This window comes from Sciurus carolinensis, chromosome 3, assembly GCF_902686445.1.
Source record: "Sciurus carolinensis chromosome 3, mSciCar1.2, whole genome shotgun sequence".
NCBI classification, from domain to species: Eukaryota; Metazoa; Chordata; class Mammalia; order Rodentia; family Sciuridae; genus Sciurus; species Sciurus carolinensis.
In genome coordinates, this window is record NC_062215.1 from 24,944,455 (window position 1) to 24,965,029 (window position 20,575).

General features: G+C 42.4%; 1 protein-coding gene across 1 annotated transcript; it reads right to left on the reverse strand.

Moving 5' to 3' along the window:
* Window positions 1–647: 647 nt before the first annotated feature.
* On the reverse strand, window positions 648–11,165 carry Snf8 (SNF8 subunit of ESCRT-II). The gene is made up of 8 exons (XM_047543627.1): window positions 11,005–11,165; window positions 10,587–10,637; window positions 8,404–8,542; window positions 6,797–6,901; window positions 5,495–5,567; window positions 2,785–2,926; window positions 1,865–1,939; window positions 648–872 (listed from the first exon to the last, which is right to left on the reverse strand). The coding sequence occupies exons 1-8, from the start codon at window positions 11,056–11,058 to the stop codon at window positions 735–737; spliced, it is 777 nt and encodes a 258-aa protein (XP_047399583.1). The 5' UTR covers window positions 11,059–11,165; the 3' UTR covers window positions 648–734.
* Between the last annotated feature and the right edge of the window lie 9,410 nt (window positions 11,166–20,575).

Here is a 20,575-nt window from a genome sequence, read left to right on the forward strand (position 1 = left end):
CTGGTAAATTACTTTGATTTGTCATCTGTGAAGTTAAGGATACCTATTTTTATTAATGCAAGGATTAAAAATATATATATAAAACAGCACAGGGTAGGTGTTGAATAAAATTTCTACCATTGAATTTAGAGGGTCCTGGTATTCGGTCTAGAGGGAGAGCTAGCAGGGAATTTGAGGACCAAAGTAGTGTTCGCTATTCTCTGATTCTCCTCAAATTCTTTTTTCTTTCCTCCAGCTTAGCCACCACTTAACGCTGACTCCAGTTTCCTTCACACTCAGTTGAATCTGTCATAATTTAGATCCTCTACAGAGAAAGCTAGAAGAGACTGAATCAGAACTGACTGGTTCACAAGGGTCTGCTAGTGTAGGAACATGGAATAGTGAAGAGTTCTTAACTAGCGCAGTGGTAATTTGTTTGATGGCTACAGAAAAAAACTAGACCCTATAGCCAGGAGGTGACCTGCATTCTGGGCCCAGTTCTTCCATGACCTTACACATGACCTGCACAAGTCATTTTATATGTGCTTGCTATACTTGTGTTACTCAGGTTCTCCTTATTGGATAAAGGAAGCTTCCTCCAAAAAAGATGCAATGTGAAGGCACTTTTAAAAAATAAAATATCGGGGGAAGAAAGGAAAACTTGGAACTTCTTTTATAAACAACATTGTCCAGGTTTATTCACCAACAGGTCCTCCCTCTTCTCCCTGCCTGCTGTGCATCCCTTCAATACTGAGTCAGGGGAGGGCTTCTCTGGCCTCCTCAGCTGTAATCTCCTGTGAGTAGAGATCAGTGAAGAGAGCTGGCAACCAGTAGTGGGCCTCCCCTGGGGCCTGCAAGTCCAGCCAGGCCAGCCCTTCCTTCAACAGGTGTTCCTGGAGGGAAAAGAAAAAAATGACTTGAGAGCGACGGTTCCATGGGTAAAGTTTGGTAGCTAAGCAATCTCCAAACCTATTTTGGCTTCAGCAAGGCTTTCAAATGACCTCCACGTGCCTTCGCACATTTACACAACCAAACTGGGATGCTGTTTGGTCTTATTTGCCTGAAGTGTGAAGATATTCCACCAAGTCACTTAACTTGTGCTGCTAGTGAATAGATAGAGCCTGAATAAAGTGGGATGTAGTGGGAAGGATGCAGGGCTCCAATATTTATTTTATGGCCTTGAGCAAATCACTGCTTCCATTCTCCCTGGAGAGAAATGGAAATCACTGTTCTAGCTGTGGGTTAACTTGCTAGGAACAAATGTGAGGGACCACATTTATACTAAAATAGACTGAGTTCCTTTTCCTAAGATGGAAATATGCTCAAGATGGCCTGGTACTATAAGGCAGATATTTACGTTCTCCCACTTTATAGATGAAAAGTCCAGATACTAAATTGCCTGGGTAAGGGAAAAGCTACTGAAGGCAGGGCTCCTGCATTCTCATGCTGCTGCTTCCTCTTCACAACAACAGTCTTACATCAGTACCATGAATATATATAAAACTGTTATGTAATATGCAATATATTGTTTAGTATATACTTATATAAGTAGTAAATTCCCTTCACTCTGTACTAGTTACTTCCAGCAAAAACTATATTAAGCTCCTGACCAGCAACTCCAGCCTCAGTATGTCCACGGGAGTAAGTGGGCATTGGTGGTTTCCCCAACAGCAGGGGCAGCTGCTATTAGTGCACCCCAGGGTCAGAGGCCTGCCTTAACAAGTTCTACCTTCTCAGTGCCATCGGCAGAGAGATAATGGGCTTCTCCTAGGGTGGAAACTGCAGCCTTCAAGGCAAGAATGAGCAGAGCAAGACTAAAGTTCCTGCCTATGTGGTACCCACCCCCCAACCAGGAAACCATCTTTTCTGAGCCAAAATCACATACCAGCACTTGGCGCGCTCGCTCGGTCTCCCATTTAAGACTGGCTTTGATTTCACTGACAGTCACGTACCCATTTTTCTGAAGGAAGGAGCAGTGGGGACTGAGTCAGTTAAGAGTGCACTCACCTAGAGCCCAGCACCTACCCAGGAGCAGCACAGTTATCCAAACAGGAGAAAAAGCTGCCCTTGGGCCAATCCTGAGAAAGCATGGGAAAAGAATGTTTAGAGAAATGACTTTCAGGATGACAGGGGTAGTCTCGTGGGTTCAGTCTTAAAGATGTGGGTCCCAGGCAGTAAGATACTAGGTTAGACTTCCAGAGAACTCTTAGCATATGCCAAGGAGAGATTGAGAATGATAACTGATAGGAAGGAATGGTGATAATCATCAGCTGTTAATAATTAAAATATTTAAATATTCAGCCCTTACCCTGCCCCACCCAACCTGTTCCCACAAATAAAAAAAGCCTCTTCCTTATTTAGTTTTGTTTTCCATTACAGAATTGGGGAAATGAACATGTCTTCCCTAAAATACATGATGGGGTTCTGGGGGAAGATGGTATTTGCTTCAGGCATGCTAAGGAATGAGAGATTTGGCAAACAAAAGTAAAAATTTATTTTGAAGAATCCACAAAGTAGCTTAACAGGACATCAGAGAGTGCCTACCCCAGGAAATATAGTTAGTTGTCTGCATGTCTGTCTACCTGACTAGACTGTAAGCTCCTCGAGAGCAGGACTGTATTGGACCTCTCTCTATATCTGCCCCACAGCGTAGCCCAGTGCTTTGCACTGTAGCTGCTCAATAAATGTCTGCTGAATGAGCACAGGACTGAGTAGTTCATCTGTAAGACAGACTGCAAAAGACCTGAGCAGTGGGGAGAAAAAGATGAGAACAAGCTCACATGCTCTCCAAAGGTGCACCAGTACCTCTGCCAGCTGCAGCACCACGGTGTGATCCATATTCAGCTCAGCTGGAACAGACTGAATGAGGTAAGTACCGCCCACAGGGATGATGCCGAAGCCAGTGCCCAGTGCCTTTAGTTTCTTGATGGCCCTGATCAGGTCGTCTCTGAGGTGAGGAAGAGCAGCTTAAAGACCCTTGGCAGATCAGACCTGACAACAATGCAGTTTCAGCTCTGCCCGGGGCAGGGTACCCTGAGAGAAGAGTCAAATGGCACACAACACTCAACTACCTCAGTAAAACAGCAGTTAAAGAGCACCAAATAGTGCTTGGACACTTAAGGAAGATAGTACAGAAGTCAATCGCGCACTTAGCAAACCATTCCACCACCCCAAAAAGCTAAAAAACAGAATACATGACCAGTGTAACTCCACATCATGTACAATCACAAGATGGGAAGTTAGACTCCATGTATTATATGTCAAAATACACTCTACTGTCATATATAACTAAAAATAAAATTTTTTTAAATAGTAATAAGCCTACTGAAGCTCATCAGGAAATATGGGTAAGTTAGTTGAAGACAATAGGGAGTAGTGTGAACTGTGGAGGTTTTTTTTTTTTTGGTGCTGAGGACTGAACCCATGGCCTCTCACATGCTAGGCAAGCATTGTAAAACTAAGCTACATTCCCAGTCCCTTATCCTTTTTTTTTTTTTTTTTTTTTTTTTTTGCAGTACTGGGGATCAAACTCAGGGCCTTGTGCTTGCTAGGCAAGCACTCTACCAGCTGAGCTATCTCCCCAGCACCCCCTATCCATTTTTTGATGATTGTCATTTGGAAATTCAAGTCCAGCATTGCCAGATTTTCTGATTTCTCAATTGACAACAAACTCAGGAAAAAACTCACAAAATGAGGTCATATATCCAGCCCACAAATTGAAGGTTTATAAGCTCTGCCAAACCCCAGAAATATATCACCTAATCAGCCAGGGAAAGAGAACTTGTAGGTAGACTGAAGTGCTTTCTCCAGCCCCTTAGAAGAGCAGATTCAAATCTCTCTTGCCAGGTATGAAAGCATACACGTGCAATCCCAGCAACTTGGGAGGCTGAGGCAGGAGGATTTCAAGTTCAAGGGCAGGCCCCGAAATTTAACCAGACCCTCAGCAACTTAGGGAGACGTCTCAAAATAAGAAAAAAATAAAAAGACTGGGGATGTATTCAGTGGTAAAGTGCCCCTGGATTAAATCCCCAGTAATCCCTGCAAAATACAATCTCAAATGCACTAGCTCACCTCTTCATGGGAATTAAATCTGTAGTGAGTATGGTTAGTAATCTTGTCATCACTTCCGTTTTGAATATTCCTGGTCTTCATGATCCCATTCTGGGATGGCTCTTTGGGAGCTACATCTAAAACCACCACTCATTTTTTCTCAAGTTGAACTCAAACATAAGAGGCTTGTGAACCAGGTCAATGTACCACATTATCTCACCCCCACCTCTATGCCCAGAATTTCTAAGGGCCTACCCCTTTCTCCTTGGCTTCCAATAATCTCAAAAGCCATGTACATTCCCCTAAGTTAAAAACAATAAATATGTATGAAAAATGCTAATACCCCAACATGTATATAAGATGTAATCTCTTAGTTGAGAGAAAAAATGATTTTTTTGTTTGTTTCCTTTTCAGGTTTGTTTGTTTATTTGTTTTTGTGGAACTGGGGATTGAACCCAGGGGCAGTTAAGCTCGGTTAAGTGCTGAGCCACATCCCAGCCATTTCTTCTATTTTATTTAGAGACATGGTCTCACTAAATTTGCTGAGGCTGACTTTGAATTCATCATCCTCCTGCCTCAGCCTCCAGAGCTGATGGGAATACAGGCATGTGTCACTACGCCCAGCCAAAATGAGGTGTTTTTATCTTTTTTTTTTCAGTGCTGGGGATAGAATTCAGGATCTCACACATGCTAAGGATATGTTCTACTACTGAGTTATATCCCCAGCCTTCTTTTTTTAAAAATAGGTCTCTATAGTTTTCTTTTTTTTTCTTTTCCTTTTTTTTTTTTTGCAGTGCTGGGGATTTGAACCCAGGGCCTCGTGCTTGCGAGGCAAACACTACCAACTGAGCTATATCCCCAGCCCGGTCTCTATAGTTTTCTAATATGAAATTTTTTTTTTTTTTTCTGATCATACAGAGCAATAAAAACAGTTCATAGCTGGGCATGGTGGTGTGGCCTATAATCCCAACAGCTTGGGAGGCTGAGGCAGAGATCAAAAATTTGAGGCCAGACTCAACATATTAATGAGACCTTCAGCAACCTGGCAAGACTATCTCAAAAAATAAAAAGATATATAACTCAATGGTAAAACACCTCTCGGTTCAACCCCTAGTAATGAAAAAAATAAAATTAAAAAAAGAAAAAAAGTTCCGAAGCTAGCTTACACATGAGGAGTAGGAAGAAAAGATTTACATCTGGAGCAGGGCCTAGTGGAACATGCATGCAATCCCAGAGACTAGGGACACTGAGGCAGGAGGATGGCAAGTACAAGGCCAGCCTCAGCAACTTAATGAGGCCCTAAGCAATTTAATGAATCCCTGTCTCAAAATAAAAAGGACTAGGATGTGACTCAGTGGTTAAATGCCCCTGGGTTCAATCCCTGGTACCAAAAAAAATCTTAATGAATAAAGGCTTTCCATCTGACTTGAAAGACCTCTATAAGTGGTTAGAAGACAAGACTTACTGGCTGACATCCTGGGCAAACTTGCCCCTTCCTTTTAACACCTGCTGATGTAGTTCCTCCAGAGTTATCAGACCTGTTAGAGGGGGAGACAGAAAGCAAATGAAGAGAGTACCTTTATGGCTGCAATGTTCTTGATATCAGGGCTGTATGTGTTTAAAGCCAATGATTTACAACTGGTTTTTACATTTTTGTAAAAAAAAAAAAAAAAATATATATATATATATATATATATGCATATGTATACATATATATACATTTTCTTAAGTCATATAGGACACAGTGTCTTTATTTTTATGTGGTGCTGAGGAATGAACTCAGTGCCTCACACAGGCTACGCAAGCACTCTACCACAGAGCTATAGTCCCAGCCCCTACATTTTTTTTTGGTATTGGAAATTGAACCCAAGAGCACTTTACCCAGCTCTTTTTAATTTTTTATTTTGAAACAGGGTCTAAGTTGCTCAGGGCTTTGCTAAATTGCTGAGACTGACCTTGAACTTCTATTCCTTAGCCTCAACCTCTTGAGTAGCTAGGATTACAGTCATGTGCCACCACACCCAATTCATATGACTATTTTTTTAATTAAATATTTTTTAGTTGTCAATAGACCTTCATCTATTTATTTATAACCAGTGCCGAGAACTGAACCAGTGCCTCACACATGCTAGACAAGTACTCTACCACTGAGCTACAACCCAGTCCCACCAGATGACTATTTGTAACATCACATTTTAAGGAATGCAGACTCAGTTGGCATCCCTACACTTCAAACATGCAATGCAGGCCTATAGTTACTAATGAAAAACTCATAACCAGATGCATCACACATCATGGGAAAAAACCTACTTCCTACCTCCCTCCTATTTTCTGTAATGATCCAGGGCTGGATCTTCCCAGCCAAAGGTCTTTACAGATTAGAGACAATCAGCAAGGTACAGTGGCACATGCCTGTAATCCCAGCCACTTGGAAGACTAAGACAAGGTCACAAATCTGATGCCAGCCTCAGCATGTTATGAAGACCTGTCTCTGGAGGGGAAAAAAAAAAAAAAAAGGGACTTGGGATATAACTCAGTTGTAAAGCAGCCGTGTACTAGCAAAAGGAAAGGTGGAAGGTGGGGGTGGAAACAATCATTCAGGTAATTCTAGTGACACTTGGCTCTGGAGACATGCCACGGATTCAACTGCATAAAACAGCTAAGATGTATCTCAAGACCTTGCAGGTTTGCAGACTACAGGATGGCAAAGATAATCTTCTCAGAGAAGTTCAAAGCCCAATCCACAGATTCTAACCACAGCCCTCACCTCCATTCCGGTGCTTTAGAGCCAGGCATACTTCGATAATCTGGACGCCCAACTCATAATAGAAGTCCCCCACGCCCAGCATCTCAGACCAAAATCCTTTTCCAGCTATAAGAGAGAAAAACAAAAATTAAGTTATTCAGTAATTTTCATCCCTTGTTTTTCCAACAGTGGACTGAAACATCTGTTTTTCGGGAAATCTTATTGCCTAGCTTTATGTCCTGCTCCATTGCTACTCTGTGACAACCTGTCTCTTGAGAACTCCTGCTTTACAGGTTTGAGGGCTGGGAATATAGCTCAGTGGATAGAGTGCTTAACTTGCAAGCACAGGCCCTGGGTTCAAATCCCCGGCACCACAAAAAATAAAAAAATTTTTAAAAATTAAGAAAAAAAAAAAAGGTCAAGGAGAAAAAAAAAAAAAAAAAAAAAAAACAGGCTTGGACAGTTCCAAAGGGTGGGCAATATCAAAGTCCTTTTTGGGGCTGAGGTTATGATAGTTCAGTGGAGTTTTCCTTTCCCAAAGTATACAGTGAAATACAGTGGGAGATATGATCCAGACAAGGCTAAGAGAAAAAAACATGCAAACTTGGCATTCAAAAATCCACTGAAGGGGCTGGGGATATAGCTCAGTGGGTAGAGTGCCTGCCTGGGTTCAATCCCCAGCACTGGAAAAAAAAAATTTTTTAGTAAGTCCAGAGTAGTATTGTAGGCTTGTCATCCCAGCAGGGCAAGAGGATTTCAAGTTCAAGGAAGAGTCAGCCTCAGCAACTTACCAAGGTCCTAGGTAACTTGTTGAGACCCTGTCTCAAAATGAAAAATAAAAAAGGGCTGGGGATATAGCTCAATGGTAAAGCACCCCTGGATTCAATCTTCAGTACAAAAAACTAAACATTTAATACACCTAACCTATGGAACAGCATGGGTTAGAAACACAGTACACTGTAGAATATGTTATTTACTCTTTTGATGGAACTGCTGCTGCCCAGATGACAAGAGTATTCTACCCACATATCATTAACCTAGGAAAAGATCAAAATTCAAAGGATGGTTTCTAGTGAATGTCAATTGCTTTTGCAGTACTGCCAAGTTGAACCATCCTACAACAGGAACCATCTGTATCTTTTAACTCTCAGTGTTACTTACCTCTGCAATTACAGGACAGGGTCAAGCTTAAGACCCTGGGTTCAAATTCCAGCACTGCTCCCCCGCATTGTAGAACAGTAAGAAGACTCCCACTTCCTTTTTTATATAGCTCTTTGTTGACTACATGACCACATAGTACTTTCATTAAAAGTAGTTTGTTTTTTTATTTCAAATAAGGGAAAATGCCATTAAAACAACAAGTACAAAACTCCACTACAGATCATCTGATCATTCAAGGGAGAATCATGAACCCTGGCTACTTGGTCTGCATCCTAATCTTTCCATCTTCCCAGCAGAACAGGTACTAGCCATCCTGCTAGGTACTCCTAAAGAGGACATCCTCTGGATCTTCTCACAGGCCCTTCTAAAGGGTTAGTGGGCACCCTGACCATGGTGATGATAAGTAGATAAGCTTCTGTCCCTAAGAACCTTATGAGGACACTGGACCCCTACAGACAGTTTCTTACAAGCCAGAGGATCCACTCCAATAGTTGCACACATGTCCTGGAACTGCACCCGGAATTCAGGATTCTTCCTTATCTCCTGCTTGTGCTTGCTGGCAAATTCCTCCAGGTTGGTCTTAAACATGTCCAACTGTTTTGACATCTGTTGGAAGAACAAGGGGGAGCTTAGGAGCAGCCCATGTGATAATTAGTTACCTAAAATAAGACCCTGGCAGGGAGAAAAACCGAAATAACCTGTCTCCTTCAGGCCTACCATTATGCTGTTTACTGTCTCCTCTTTTTATCCTGCCTCTCCGGCATAGCTGTCAGCAGAAGTGAGATACTGTACTTTTTCCTCAATTCTAAACTATACATTTTTCATGTATCCCTGTTCTAAAATCAGGATGCATCCTATAATAGTCAACATGTATGTCTCATGTGGTATTTCTTTCCTTTTTCCCCAAAAAACTGTTAATAAATTGAAGGTACATCTAATCCCCTTTTCTTCAAAATAAGGGAATGCAGTATTCCCACAGTGGAAAATCTTCAGTCACTGATGGAAAAGCTAGGTAGGAAAAAAATGAAGCCTGGCATGAATTAGGACTATAGTGGTTATTTAACCACAGTCATGGCTCTCCTTGGGGATCCAGTCCACATAAAGAAATGGGGTGTGGGGGAGGCAGCTATCAAAGCAAAAACAATGTTTTGTGGATGCTATGAATTTTTATTTGTATAACCACCTCTCTTTCTCTCTTTCCCTAATTAACAAAGACTATTTCCCCCAGCCCTGCTTTTTTTTTTTTTTTTTTTTTTTTTTTTTTTTGGTTCTGGGGATTGAATCCAGGGGTGCTTAACCACAAAGTCACATCCTCAGGCCTTGTTAATTTTTATTTAGAGACAGGGACTCACTAAGTTGCTGAGGCTGGCTTTGAACTCATAATCCTCCTGCCTCAGCCTCCCAAGCCACTGGAATTATATGTGTGCCACCACACACAGCACAAAGACTATCTTCTATCCTACCAAATCAACCATGCCTGGCCCAACACCTCCTCATTTGCAACATAAAACTATCAGAAGCTGGGCACAGTGGCACATGCCTGTAATTCCAGCTATTTAAGAGGCTGAGGCAAGAGAATCTTAAGTCTGAGAACAGCCTGAGCTTGAGGAAACCTGGTCTCAAAATTGTAAAGGGCAGCCAGGCAGCTCGAGAGGTTGAGTCAGAAGGATCCAGAGTTCAAAGCCAGCCTCAGCAAAAGCAAGGAGCTAAGCAATTCAGTGAGACCCTGTCTCTAAATAAAATACAAAATAGGGCTGGGGATGTGGCTCAGTGGTTGAGTGCCTCTGAATTCAATCCCTGGAAACACCCCCCCAAAAAATAAAACATCTGCCCAACAGCTGTTCAACCTTAGACTGACACCACTCTTGTTATTAATCACTGTGACCAAGACTATTGTTTCAAAATATTCAATGTAATCCTCTTAATTTTCATCTTTGAAACACTCCCTTTGGTTTGGTGTAGTGTTACTTGCCTGTAATCCCAGCAGCTTGGGAGGTTGAGGCAGGAGGATCGCAAATTCAAAGCCAGCCTCAGCATCTTAGTGAGGCCCTAAGCAACTTAGCAAGACCATCTCAAAAAAAAAAAAAAAAAGGGCTGGGGATGTGACTCAGTGGATAAGTTCCCTGGGTTCAATCCCTGGTCCAAAACCAAGAAACAAAAAAAACAAAAATACTTCCCTTTGCCTCAATCTCTTTGTATATGCCCATAATTAACTTTGGCATGTATATTCCCAATGCAATGCTATTCCCAATAAGTATCAGTATTCTTTGGATAAACTGATTTTGTTTTAAGTTGACATGAGATTTTAATGAGGACTGAACAAATTGGCATATGTAAAGAACTAGACACGGGAAGGCAGTTCAGTGGTAGAAGGCTAGCCTGTACAAAGTCCTGGGTTCAATCCCCAGCACCAAAATAAACAGACAAATAAATAAACAGACAAGAGCCTGCAACCTAATAAGCATTTAATTACTCAAAAATGTTAGCTAGTGTTATTAGCAAGTTGCCTAAAAGATCACAGCAACCCAGAAATCCGGATTTGCCAAATGCCCTACTTTTACTTCAATCTAAACAATGCAGTTTACATCAATGGTGAACTGACCAGCCCTGTTTGGTCTCCCTTCCTGCCTGGAGCCCTTCAATCACTCACCTGGGCCAGCTGGTCCTCTGCCAAGACAGTCCCTCGCTCCTTATACTTGGCCTGTCAGACAAAGAAACCAGCATGAGCTGAGGAAGTGGGGCTATGGAGGCCCCCACTTTTACTGCCTCAGCTGAAGTTTGAAAAGAGAAGGGTCTCTCTTTAAAGTGTTTTTTTAGGAAGGACAGGGTGAGGGAATATAGTGGACGGCTTCCGTCTGTGGTCAAATTAGGAAACTCGGGAAAGGACAGGTGGATCGGGGATGTTGACACGTCAGTCCACCAGGAGATGGAGAGACTCGGTTCCCAGGCGCCCGAGAATCCTGTCTTAGCGTCTGCTGCAAGGCGATTTAAGGGTACAGAACTCTGCACTGGAAGAATTCAGTCTCACGGGATAGGGGTGGGCTGGGAGTCGACCTCTTCGCCCTCACCTCCGCAAGCTTCTTCTTGGCGATGGCGCCGGCTCCCACCCCGCGGCGGTGCATCCCCGCCCTGGGCCCGCGGGCCGCCCCGCTGCCGGCACCCCAGGTTTCCTCGTCCCGGGTTCCGCCACCGGCTCCCAACACGGAAGCCCGGGCAACGCGTCATCCGATCGCGCCGGAAGTCACCCTTCCACTTCCTGCCGCGGGGCTAAGGGTCTCCCTCCGCCACGGACCCCGGCCCCGCCTCACCCTGGTGGCAGAACTCCGAAATGCCCTTGCAGCAGCGAAGGGTCGCCGAGCGCTGCAACGAAAACCCCGACCCCCGACCCCTGTCGTACTGTTCGTCGCATCCTGCGCCCTTTGCCGCCGCAGGTCCTGGAGTTCCCGCAACCACCTCTCCACTGCCGGGAGGTCGAAAAATCCTCCACTTGACTTTTATATATATATCTGATAAAGTTACGAAAGAACTAATTTTTTTTTTTTCGATGTTGGGGGTCGAACCCACCACGGGCGCTTTACCACTAAGCTACGTCCCAGCCCTTTTAATTTTTTGAGGCAGTGCCTCGCTCAGTTGTTCAAGCTGGCCTCCAACTAGTGACCCTCCTGCTTAAGCCTTCTGAGTCTTTGGGAGTCTAGGCGTGCGCCTGGTTTTGAGAAATACCCCAAAACCGCCTGCTGCATGCCAGGCACTATGTTGACCTTTCAAGGTTCATTCTGAGCAAAAGCCAGAAGCCATTCCACTCTACTGGAACTTCACTTGTTGGAATCTCATGCAGAAATTCTGATTTGGGAGGGCCCTACAGTTAACATGACTTTTGGAGTCAGATTGCTTGGCACCACAGCTCAGTTCCACTTCATATGGTTCAGTAACTCAAAGCAACTTCCTTTATTTCTTGTGTTTTATTATCCACAATTGTAAAAATAGAATAACACCTATATGTGAATTGTGAGGATAGTAAGAAATTAATGTAATAGAGCATTTACTACAATGCCCAGCATAAAAGTAAGAGTTGTTATTATTCATCGTCTTGGGTGGAATCTGTCATTTTTGTGTTTAGAAAGCTGCACAGGTGATTTTGATAGCATTATTGAGCCTAACAAGGAACTATTGGAAGATGCTTTTTGTTACTTTTGAAACAGGGTCACACTATATTTGCTTAAACTGCTGGGTCCAGGTGATTCTGTCTTATTCCAGTACTGGAATGACAGGCATAGGCCACCTTGCCCAACCATGGAGGAGTCTAGGCCAGGGAATAATAAGATCAATTTTTTTAACCAGGCACTGTGGTGAATGCCTGCAAACCCAGCAACTGGGAGGCTGAAGCTCTAGAAGGGTCAAAAGTTTGAGTCCAACTTCAGCAATTTAGTAAGCCCCTGTCTCAAAAAGGGGCAGGGGCTGGGGATGTAGCTCAGTAGTACTGCACCCCTGGGTTCTATTCCCAATGCTGACAAAAAAGAAAGAAAAAGAAAAAACTTGACTCTAGTCAAAGGATAAAATTATAAAGATTGTAAATGACTATTTTCCATTCTGGAGTTGGGCAATTCTTCATCCTGTAAAATAAAGTGTTGCTGATGGTCACAGCTGAGAAGACTGGGTTTATAGACAGAAGAGATAGAAGAAAGCAGAAACCAAAAAAAAAAAAAAAAAAAAAAAAAAAAAAAAAAAACAGATTGATTATTTCAAAGATATTTTCCTGTAGTCAAGTGTGGAGGTAAGCCAGAGGGAGTTGTATAGGCTTGTATTCACAGCAACTCCTAAGGCTAAAGCAGGAGAAGCTCAAATTCAAGCCAGCCTGGACAATTTAGTGAGACCCTGTCTCCAAACAAAAAGGGCTGGCAGGGCTGGGGTTGTGACTCAGTGGTGCATGTGTGAGGCACTGGGTTCAATTCTCAGCACCACATATAAATAAATTAAAGGTTCATCCACAACTAAACAAAACATTTTTTAAAAAGGGCTATCACCGTAATCCCACAGTAGAGTGCCACTGAGTTTAACTCCCAGGATTGTAAAGTGAAGAGGAAAAAAATAAAAAAGAAGAAGAAGAAGGGGAAAGAAAAGGAAAGAAAAAGGGATTAAAATAGGGAACTTCATTATCAGGCCAGTAAACCTGGCCTTCTGGGAATTTTGGCAACTATCTGCCTAATCCTGATTTCTCAGGTCAGATAAACAGCTTAGTTTCACCTTGGTAATATAAAACTTTATCATGAGCAACTCCATTTTAATTTTTAGCTTGGTTTGTTGGAACCTAGTATAGGAGTTTAGTCCAAAACAATGGCTTTCTGTAATTTTTACTTGGGAGGGAAGGTACTAGGGAATTGAACCAGGGACATTTAACCACTGAGCTACATCCCCAGCCTTTTTATTTTTTATTTTGAGACAGGGCCTTGCCAAATGACTGAGGCTGGCATCAAACTATTGATCCTCCTTCAGCTTCCCAGGTTGCTGGAATTACAGTTCACCATTGTGCACATCTGGCTTCCTGTAATTTTCACTGAGCACTCTTCATTTGCACACTCTGATTTCATATCCTCATACTCTTATGTCACCCCAAACACAGAAACACAGTCCCTTAGGTACTTACTGACACCAACTCAACTACCAGCTTCCTGCCTTGCTGCCTGACTCCCAGTGTATGACTCCTTAAATTATACACACTCACCCCCTCTCTCACATTCACTTCTTACTATTCATACCCCCTCAACTATACACTTGCATACTCCCTTAGATACAGTTCCTCTCAGTAAATGTGACTCCTAGTCTCCCTTAAGCACATGTGCTCTTCCCTTTATACGGACACATTTTTACCTTTAATGGTGTTAGAGAAAGTATACTGACCAGTACTATATGCTGGTCAATGTTTAACAACCATGTCTCCAGGCTGGGAGGGGAGACATCTGATTTGTAGCCTTTGCCGATATCTGTGATGTAAATACTCTGACCATGGCCAGTTTCAAGTTACCCAAGATTTCACAACCTGTTCACAGAATTCCAGGGGATTTAACACTAGCTCTTCCATACCCTTTGCTCCATCACACCATTGAATGCTGACCATCCCAGATAGCCTCACTTGCTTTAAGTGACTCATTGACCTTGTGGCAAGGTGGCTGACTGCATGGATTTTTAACTTTCTACCTTAAAAAGGCAGTGCAGTACACAGTTAACATCTATTATTAACAGTTAACCCTTTAGGGTTGTGATGAGGCACTGACTTTTGTTGTTTTTGTTGTTTTTAGTTACTGTGGATTGAACACAGGGGTGCTCTACTACACCCCCAGTCTGTTTTTTTTATTTTGAGACAGATCTCACTAAGTTGCCCAGGTTGGTCTCAAACCTGCAATCTTTCTGCATCAAATGGCTGGAATTGCACCACACCCAGCTGTGCTGAGGCTTGAAGTGAGGTCATTTCCATTAAAGAAAGAGAGAGCAAGGAGGAAGGAAGGATGGGAGGAAGGGAGAAAAGAAAGGGAAAGGGAAAGGAAAGGAAGGAAGGAGAAAGGAAAGGAAAAAAGAAAGGAAGGAATGAAGAAAAGAAAGAAAAGAGAAAATAAATGATGTTTATTAAAAGTTTTTTGAGCCAGGCTTAGTGTCGCACACCTGTAATCTCAGTGGCTCTGAGGCTGAGGCGGGAGGATCACGAGTTCAAAACCAGTCTCAGCAAAATTAAGGTGCTAAGCAACTCAGTGAGACCCTCTCTCTAAACAAAATACAAAATAGGGCTGGGATGTGGCTCAGTGGTCAAGTGTCCCTGAGTTCAATCCCCTCCCAAAAAATGCCTTTTGAGCCAAGAGTCTAAGTACAGGTTTGTGATCCCAACTACTCAGAGAGGCTAAGGCAGGAAGACTACCAGCTAAAGGCCAGCCTGGGCAATTTAGTAAGACCCTTTCTCAAAAAAAAAATTGTTTTTCACAGTGCTTGGTCCATAATAAATAAGAACATTGTACAAATGGGGAGGTGGGGGACTATTCCTTTTTGATTAATTGACTAATCCCCAGATACCCAGTACCCCAGAAGTGTAGATCCAAACTTATCCCTAAGACTTTTTTTTTTTTTCCCCCACTGGGTATCAAACCCAGGGGCACTTTACTGCTAAGCTACATCCTCAGCCCTTTTTGTTTTAATTCTGAGACAGGGTCTCACTAAGTTTCCCAGACTGTCCTGGAACTTGCCTCTTCCTATCTCAGCCTCCCAAGTCACTGGGATTGTAGGTGTGTGCCACTGCACCCAGTCCCAAGACATTCAGTTCCTATTATTAAGAATCACTGTAATGTATCCTCTAAAAGACAATTTTTGGCATCATGTGGTGGTACAGGTCTCTAGTCCTAGCTATTCAGAAGGCTGAGGTGGGAAGATCACTTCAGCTCAGATGTTAGGGGCCAGCCTGAGCAACATAGCCAGACTCCAGCTCAAAAAATAAGTACAAATAAAATATATCCCCTGAGCAGAGGTTGTGATGGGCTGACAGATCTGGCTCCATGAGAATGTTATAGGCCAGACCATAGGGGAAATGACTAAACAGACTCCATTTTGCTCTAAGATTCCATGTTATGTAGAAAATAAGCTTCTCCCACGGGAACATTCTGTCTCTGTACCCATCCTCAGTTACTTAGCATGACATGTTTGGCAATACAAAATGACAATTCTTCCCTATGTAAATTTATGATTACACAAATGGTATGCCTTTACGCCATGTACAAACAGAGAAACAACATGTATCCCATTTGTTTACAATAAAAAGAAAAAAAAAAACAAAAACAAAAAAAAAAACAAAAACAAAAAAAAAAAAAAAAAAAAAAAAAACAAAATGACAATTCTTATGTAATGAAAAATTGCTCTCTTTTGATCTCTATTGCTCTTAAGCAAGGTACCATGTAAACAGTGATTGTATAGATGTTATTAGCCATTCTTTAGTTTGTACCTGGGTAAGGGTCATTTTGACCCACTTCCCCCTCTGCTGATGATCTAATGATGTTAGTTTGTAATTTCGAATCATAGCAACACTTATGATTGATGTGATTTTTGGTATAAGAACCCCTACAACCCTATGGTCGGAGCTGTTCTCTCAATAGCCATTTTTTAGGGGCATTGTGTGAGACAGTCAGCCGGCCGGCTTAATAAAGACTCTCAAATTTGGACTTCTCAGTGGTGATCGGTCTGTTCTTAAGTTGCACCCCAAAACAAGGTGTGCACTAAACTGTGTGTGCTCCAGATGAGGAGCTCTAGGAGTTTAGAGGAAAGGAAATCAAGAATATTAGAGCGGGGCCAACATCATTCTTAATGGAGAAAAACTGAAAACATTCCCTTTAAAAATGGGAACAAGACAGGGATGTTCTCTTTCACCACTTCTATTCAACATTGTCCTCGAAACTCTAGCCAGAGAATTAGGCAAAGAAATTAAAGAAATTCCTCCAGAAAACTTCTAGACCTCATCAATGAATTCAGCAAAATAGCAGGCTATAAAATCAACACGCATAAATCTAAAGCATTTTTATACCCAAGCGACGAAACAGCTGAAAGGGAAATGAGGAAAACAACTCCATTTGCAATAGCCTCAAAAAAAAAAAAAAAAAATACTTGGGAATCAATCTAACCAAAGAGGTAAAAGATCTCTACAATGAAAACTTCAAAACATTGAAGAAAAAATTGAGGAAGACCCTAGAAGATAGAAAGATCTCCCATGTTCTTGGATAGGCAGAATTACTATTGTCAAAATGGCCATACTACCAAAAGTGCTATACAGATTCAATGCAATTCCAATTAAAATCCCAATGACGTACCTTACAAAAATAGAGCAAGCAATCATGAAATCTTGAAATCATGAAATCTGGAAGAATAAGAAACCCAGAATAGCTAAAGCAATCCTTAGCAGGAAGAATGAAACAGGGGGTATCGCAATACCAGAACTTCAACTATACTACAAAGCAATAGTAACAAAAACAGCATGGTATTGGCACCAAAATAGACAGGTAGATCAATGGTACAGAATAGAGGACACGGACACAAACCCAAATAAATACAATTTTCTCATACTAGACAAAGGTGCCAAAAATATGCAATGGAGAAAAGATAGCCTCTTCAACAAATGGTGATGGGAAAACTGGAAATCCATATGCAACAGAATGAAACTAAACCCCTATCTCTCACCCTGCACAAAAATCAACTCACAATGGATCAAGGACCTTGAAATCAGACCAGAGACCCTGCATCTTATAGAAGAAAAAGTAGGTCCGGATCTTCACCTTGTTGGCTTAGGATGACTTCCTTAACAGTACTCCCATAGCACAAGAAATAAAAGCAAGAATCAATAACTGGGATAGATTCAAACTAAACAGCTTTCTCTCAGCAAATGAAACTATCAGCAATGCGAACAGAGAGCCTACAGAGTGGGAGAATATCTTTGCCACTCATACTTCAGATAGAGCACTAATTTCCAGAATATATAAAGAACTCGAAAAACTACACAAAGAATACAAATAACCCAATCAACAAATGGGCTAAGGATATGAACAGACACTTCACAGAAGAAGATCTACAAGCAATCAATAAACATATGAAAAAATGTTCACCATCTTTAGTAATAAGAGAAATGCAAATCAAAACTACACTAAGATTCCATCTCACCCCAATTGGAATGGCAATTATCAAGAACACAAGCAACAATAGGTGTTGGAGAGGATGTGGGGAAAAAGGTACACTCATACATTGCTGGTGGGGCTGCAAATTAGTGCAGCCACTCTGGAAAGCAGTGTGGAGATTCCTTAGAAAACTTGGAATGGACCTACCATTTGACCCAGCTATCCCACTCCTTGGCCTATTCCCAAAGGACTTAAAATCAGCATATTACAGAGATACAGCCACATCAATGTTCATAGCTGCTCAATTCACAATAACCAGACTGTGGAACCAACCTAGATGTCCTTCAATTGATGAATGGATAAAGAAACTGTGGTATATATATACAATGGAATATTACTCAGCTATAAAGGATAATAAAATTATGGCATTTGCAGGCAAATGGATGAAATTGGAGAATATCATGCTAAGTGAGATAAGCCAATCTCAAAAAACCAAAGGACGAATGATCTCACTGATAAGCGGATGATGACACATAATGGGGGGTGGGGGGCAAGAATGAAGGAAGGAGGGACTGTATAGAGGGAAAAGAGAGGTGGGAGGGGTGAGGGGGAAGGAAAAAATAACAGAATGAATCAAACATCATTACCCTATGTAAATGTATGATTACGCGAATGGTATGCTGTTACTCCATGTACAAACAGAAACAACATGTATCCCATTTGTTTACAACAAAAATAAATTTAAAAATAATAATAAATGAATAAAATAAAAAATAAAAAATAAAAAGAATATTAGAGCTGGAAGAAACTTAAGAAGTTGACTGGAAGACTGGGGTGTAGCTCACTGGTAGAGAGCCTTTTCTCTGCCTACCTAGCCCAGCCCTTCAGCCAACCCAGTTTGCCACACCTGAATTCTAAACTAATGCTCTCATTTTTTTTTTTTAAGATGAGGAAACGAGCTAAAGTGTGACAATCATAATAACCAAACAATGTTTATTGATGACTTACTTTTACTTGTGCCACTTTGTGCCAGGCATTATCTTTGATTTCAACCCTATGAAGAAGATGGCCTTTTTTTTTTTTTTGATACTGGGGATTGAACACAGGTATGCATTCCCACTGAACTACATTCCCAGAACTCTTCTTTATTTTTTATTGTGAGAGAGGATCTTGCTAAATTGCTCAGAGCCTCACTAAACTGCTGAGGAGGATGCAATCCTCCTGCCTCAGCCTCACAAATAACTGGAATTACAGGTGTGCACCACTGTGCCCAGCTTGAGCAGGATTTTTTTTTTTTTCCCAGCACTGAAAAAAAAAAAAAAAAAAAAAAAAATCCCAGTCCTTTTTTGTTTATTTTGAGACAGGGTCTCACTAATTGCTGGACCTGGCCTCAAACTTGTGATTCTTCTGCCTCAACCTCCCTAGCTGCTGGGATTACAGAGGTGCGGCACCAGAGGGAAGATTGAGGTTCATAAAAAGAATTTGCCAAGGCCGAGACCTATGAAGTGACTGGAATCTCTAGGTGCGTTTTGCTCTAGCTGGCCAACACTGGACTAGAGTAAGAGCCGAGGGAGGATTCCAGGCAGCGTAGGCAACCCCTCCCTCTCCTCTTCATCCAGTCCAATGATTAGCCAGGGGGAAAAGGAGCGCGCCCTGCCCTTTGTGAGTGGATAGCACCAGGAGACGGCAGCGCACTGCAGTGCGGAAAGCTTTACCTGCTGAAGGATGACGTGTGAGCTCTTAACAGTTGGCCCACTTTCCTTCACCCCGACTACTACCACCCTGATCTGAGTCACTATAATTTCTTCCTGAAATAGTGCAAAAGTCTCAGAATTTTCCTTTCTCTTGACCTCATCCCCCCTTAATCTCCATATAATCCTCTCTGTTTTAGGAATGGTTATTTTATAATGTAAATGGTCCTCCCAGACATGCCCTTCCTTGAAATCTTTCAAGAACTTGAAATTTGCTGGGTGTGGTGGCAACGCCTATAATCCCAGCAATTTGGGAGGTTGTGGTGGGAGGATCCCAAATTCAAGGCCAGCCTGGACCTTTAGCCAGATCCTGTCTCAAAATACAAAGGGCTGGGGAGGGGGATGTGTAGCTTGGTGGTAGAGTGCTTGCCTAGGATGGGAGAGGCTCTGGGTTCAATCCCCCATAGTACTACAAAAAAAAAAATGGTTAAAGTCTGTCAGGTGTGGTGGCACATGCCTATAGACCCGGTTGCCCCGAAGGCTGAGGCAGGAGGATCACTTGAGCCCAGGAATTCAAGGCCAGCCCAAGCAAACTAGGGAGATCCTAAAATGCCTGAGCCAGGCATGGTGGGGAACACCTGTAATCCCAGGGGCTCAGGTGGCTGCGACAGGAGGATCACAAGTTCGAGGCTAGCTTAGGCAATTTAGCAAGATCCTGTCTCAGAATAAAAAATAAATAAAAAGTACTGGGTGCCAGGTACAGTGGCACACACTTGTAATCTCCGTGACTGGCCACAGCTTCAGTCATTTAGCGAGGCCCTAGGCAACTTAGTGAGACTTAAAAGTACAGGGGATGAAGCTCAGTGGTAAAGCACCACTGGTTTATTGAATCCCCAATACCAAAAAAAAAAAAAAAACCAAACTACCCAGGCACCATGGTAGACTGGGGAAGGCTAAGGCAGAGGATCCTACATTTAAGACCAGCCTGGGGGCTGGGGAGATAGCTCAGCTGGTAGAGTGCTTGTTTCGTAATCACAAGGCCCTGAGTTCGATCCCCAGTGCCGCAAAAAAAAAAAAAAAAAAAAAAAAAGTCCAGCCTGGGAAATTCTGACTCCGTCTCAAAATAAAAGGACTGGGGATGTAGCTCAGTGGTAGAATACTCCTGGGTTCCATCCCCTTAGGGGGTGAGTGTGGGAGGGGAGATTAAGGCAAGTGTCTGTTGCTAGACCTGAAACTCCTCAGGGACAAGCCTTGTGTCCATTTTCTTCACTGCTGTTTGTACACTATATTTAGCAGAGTCCCTGCCTATGTTGCTT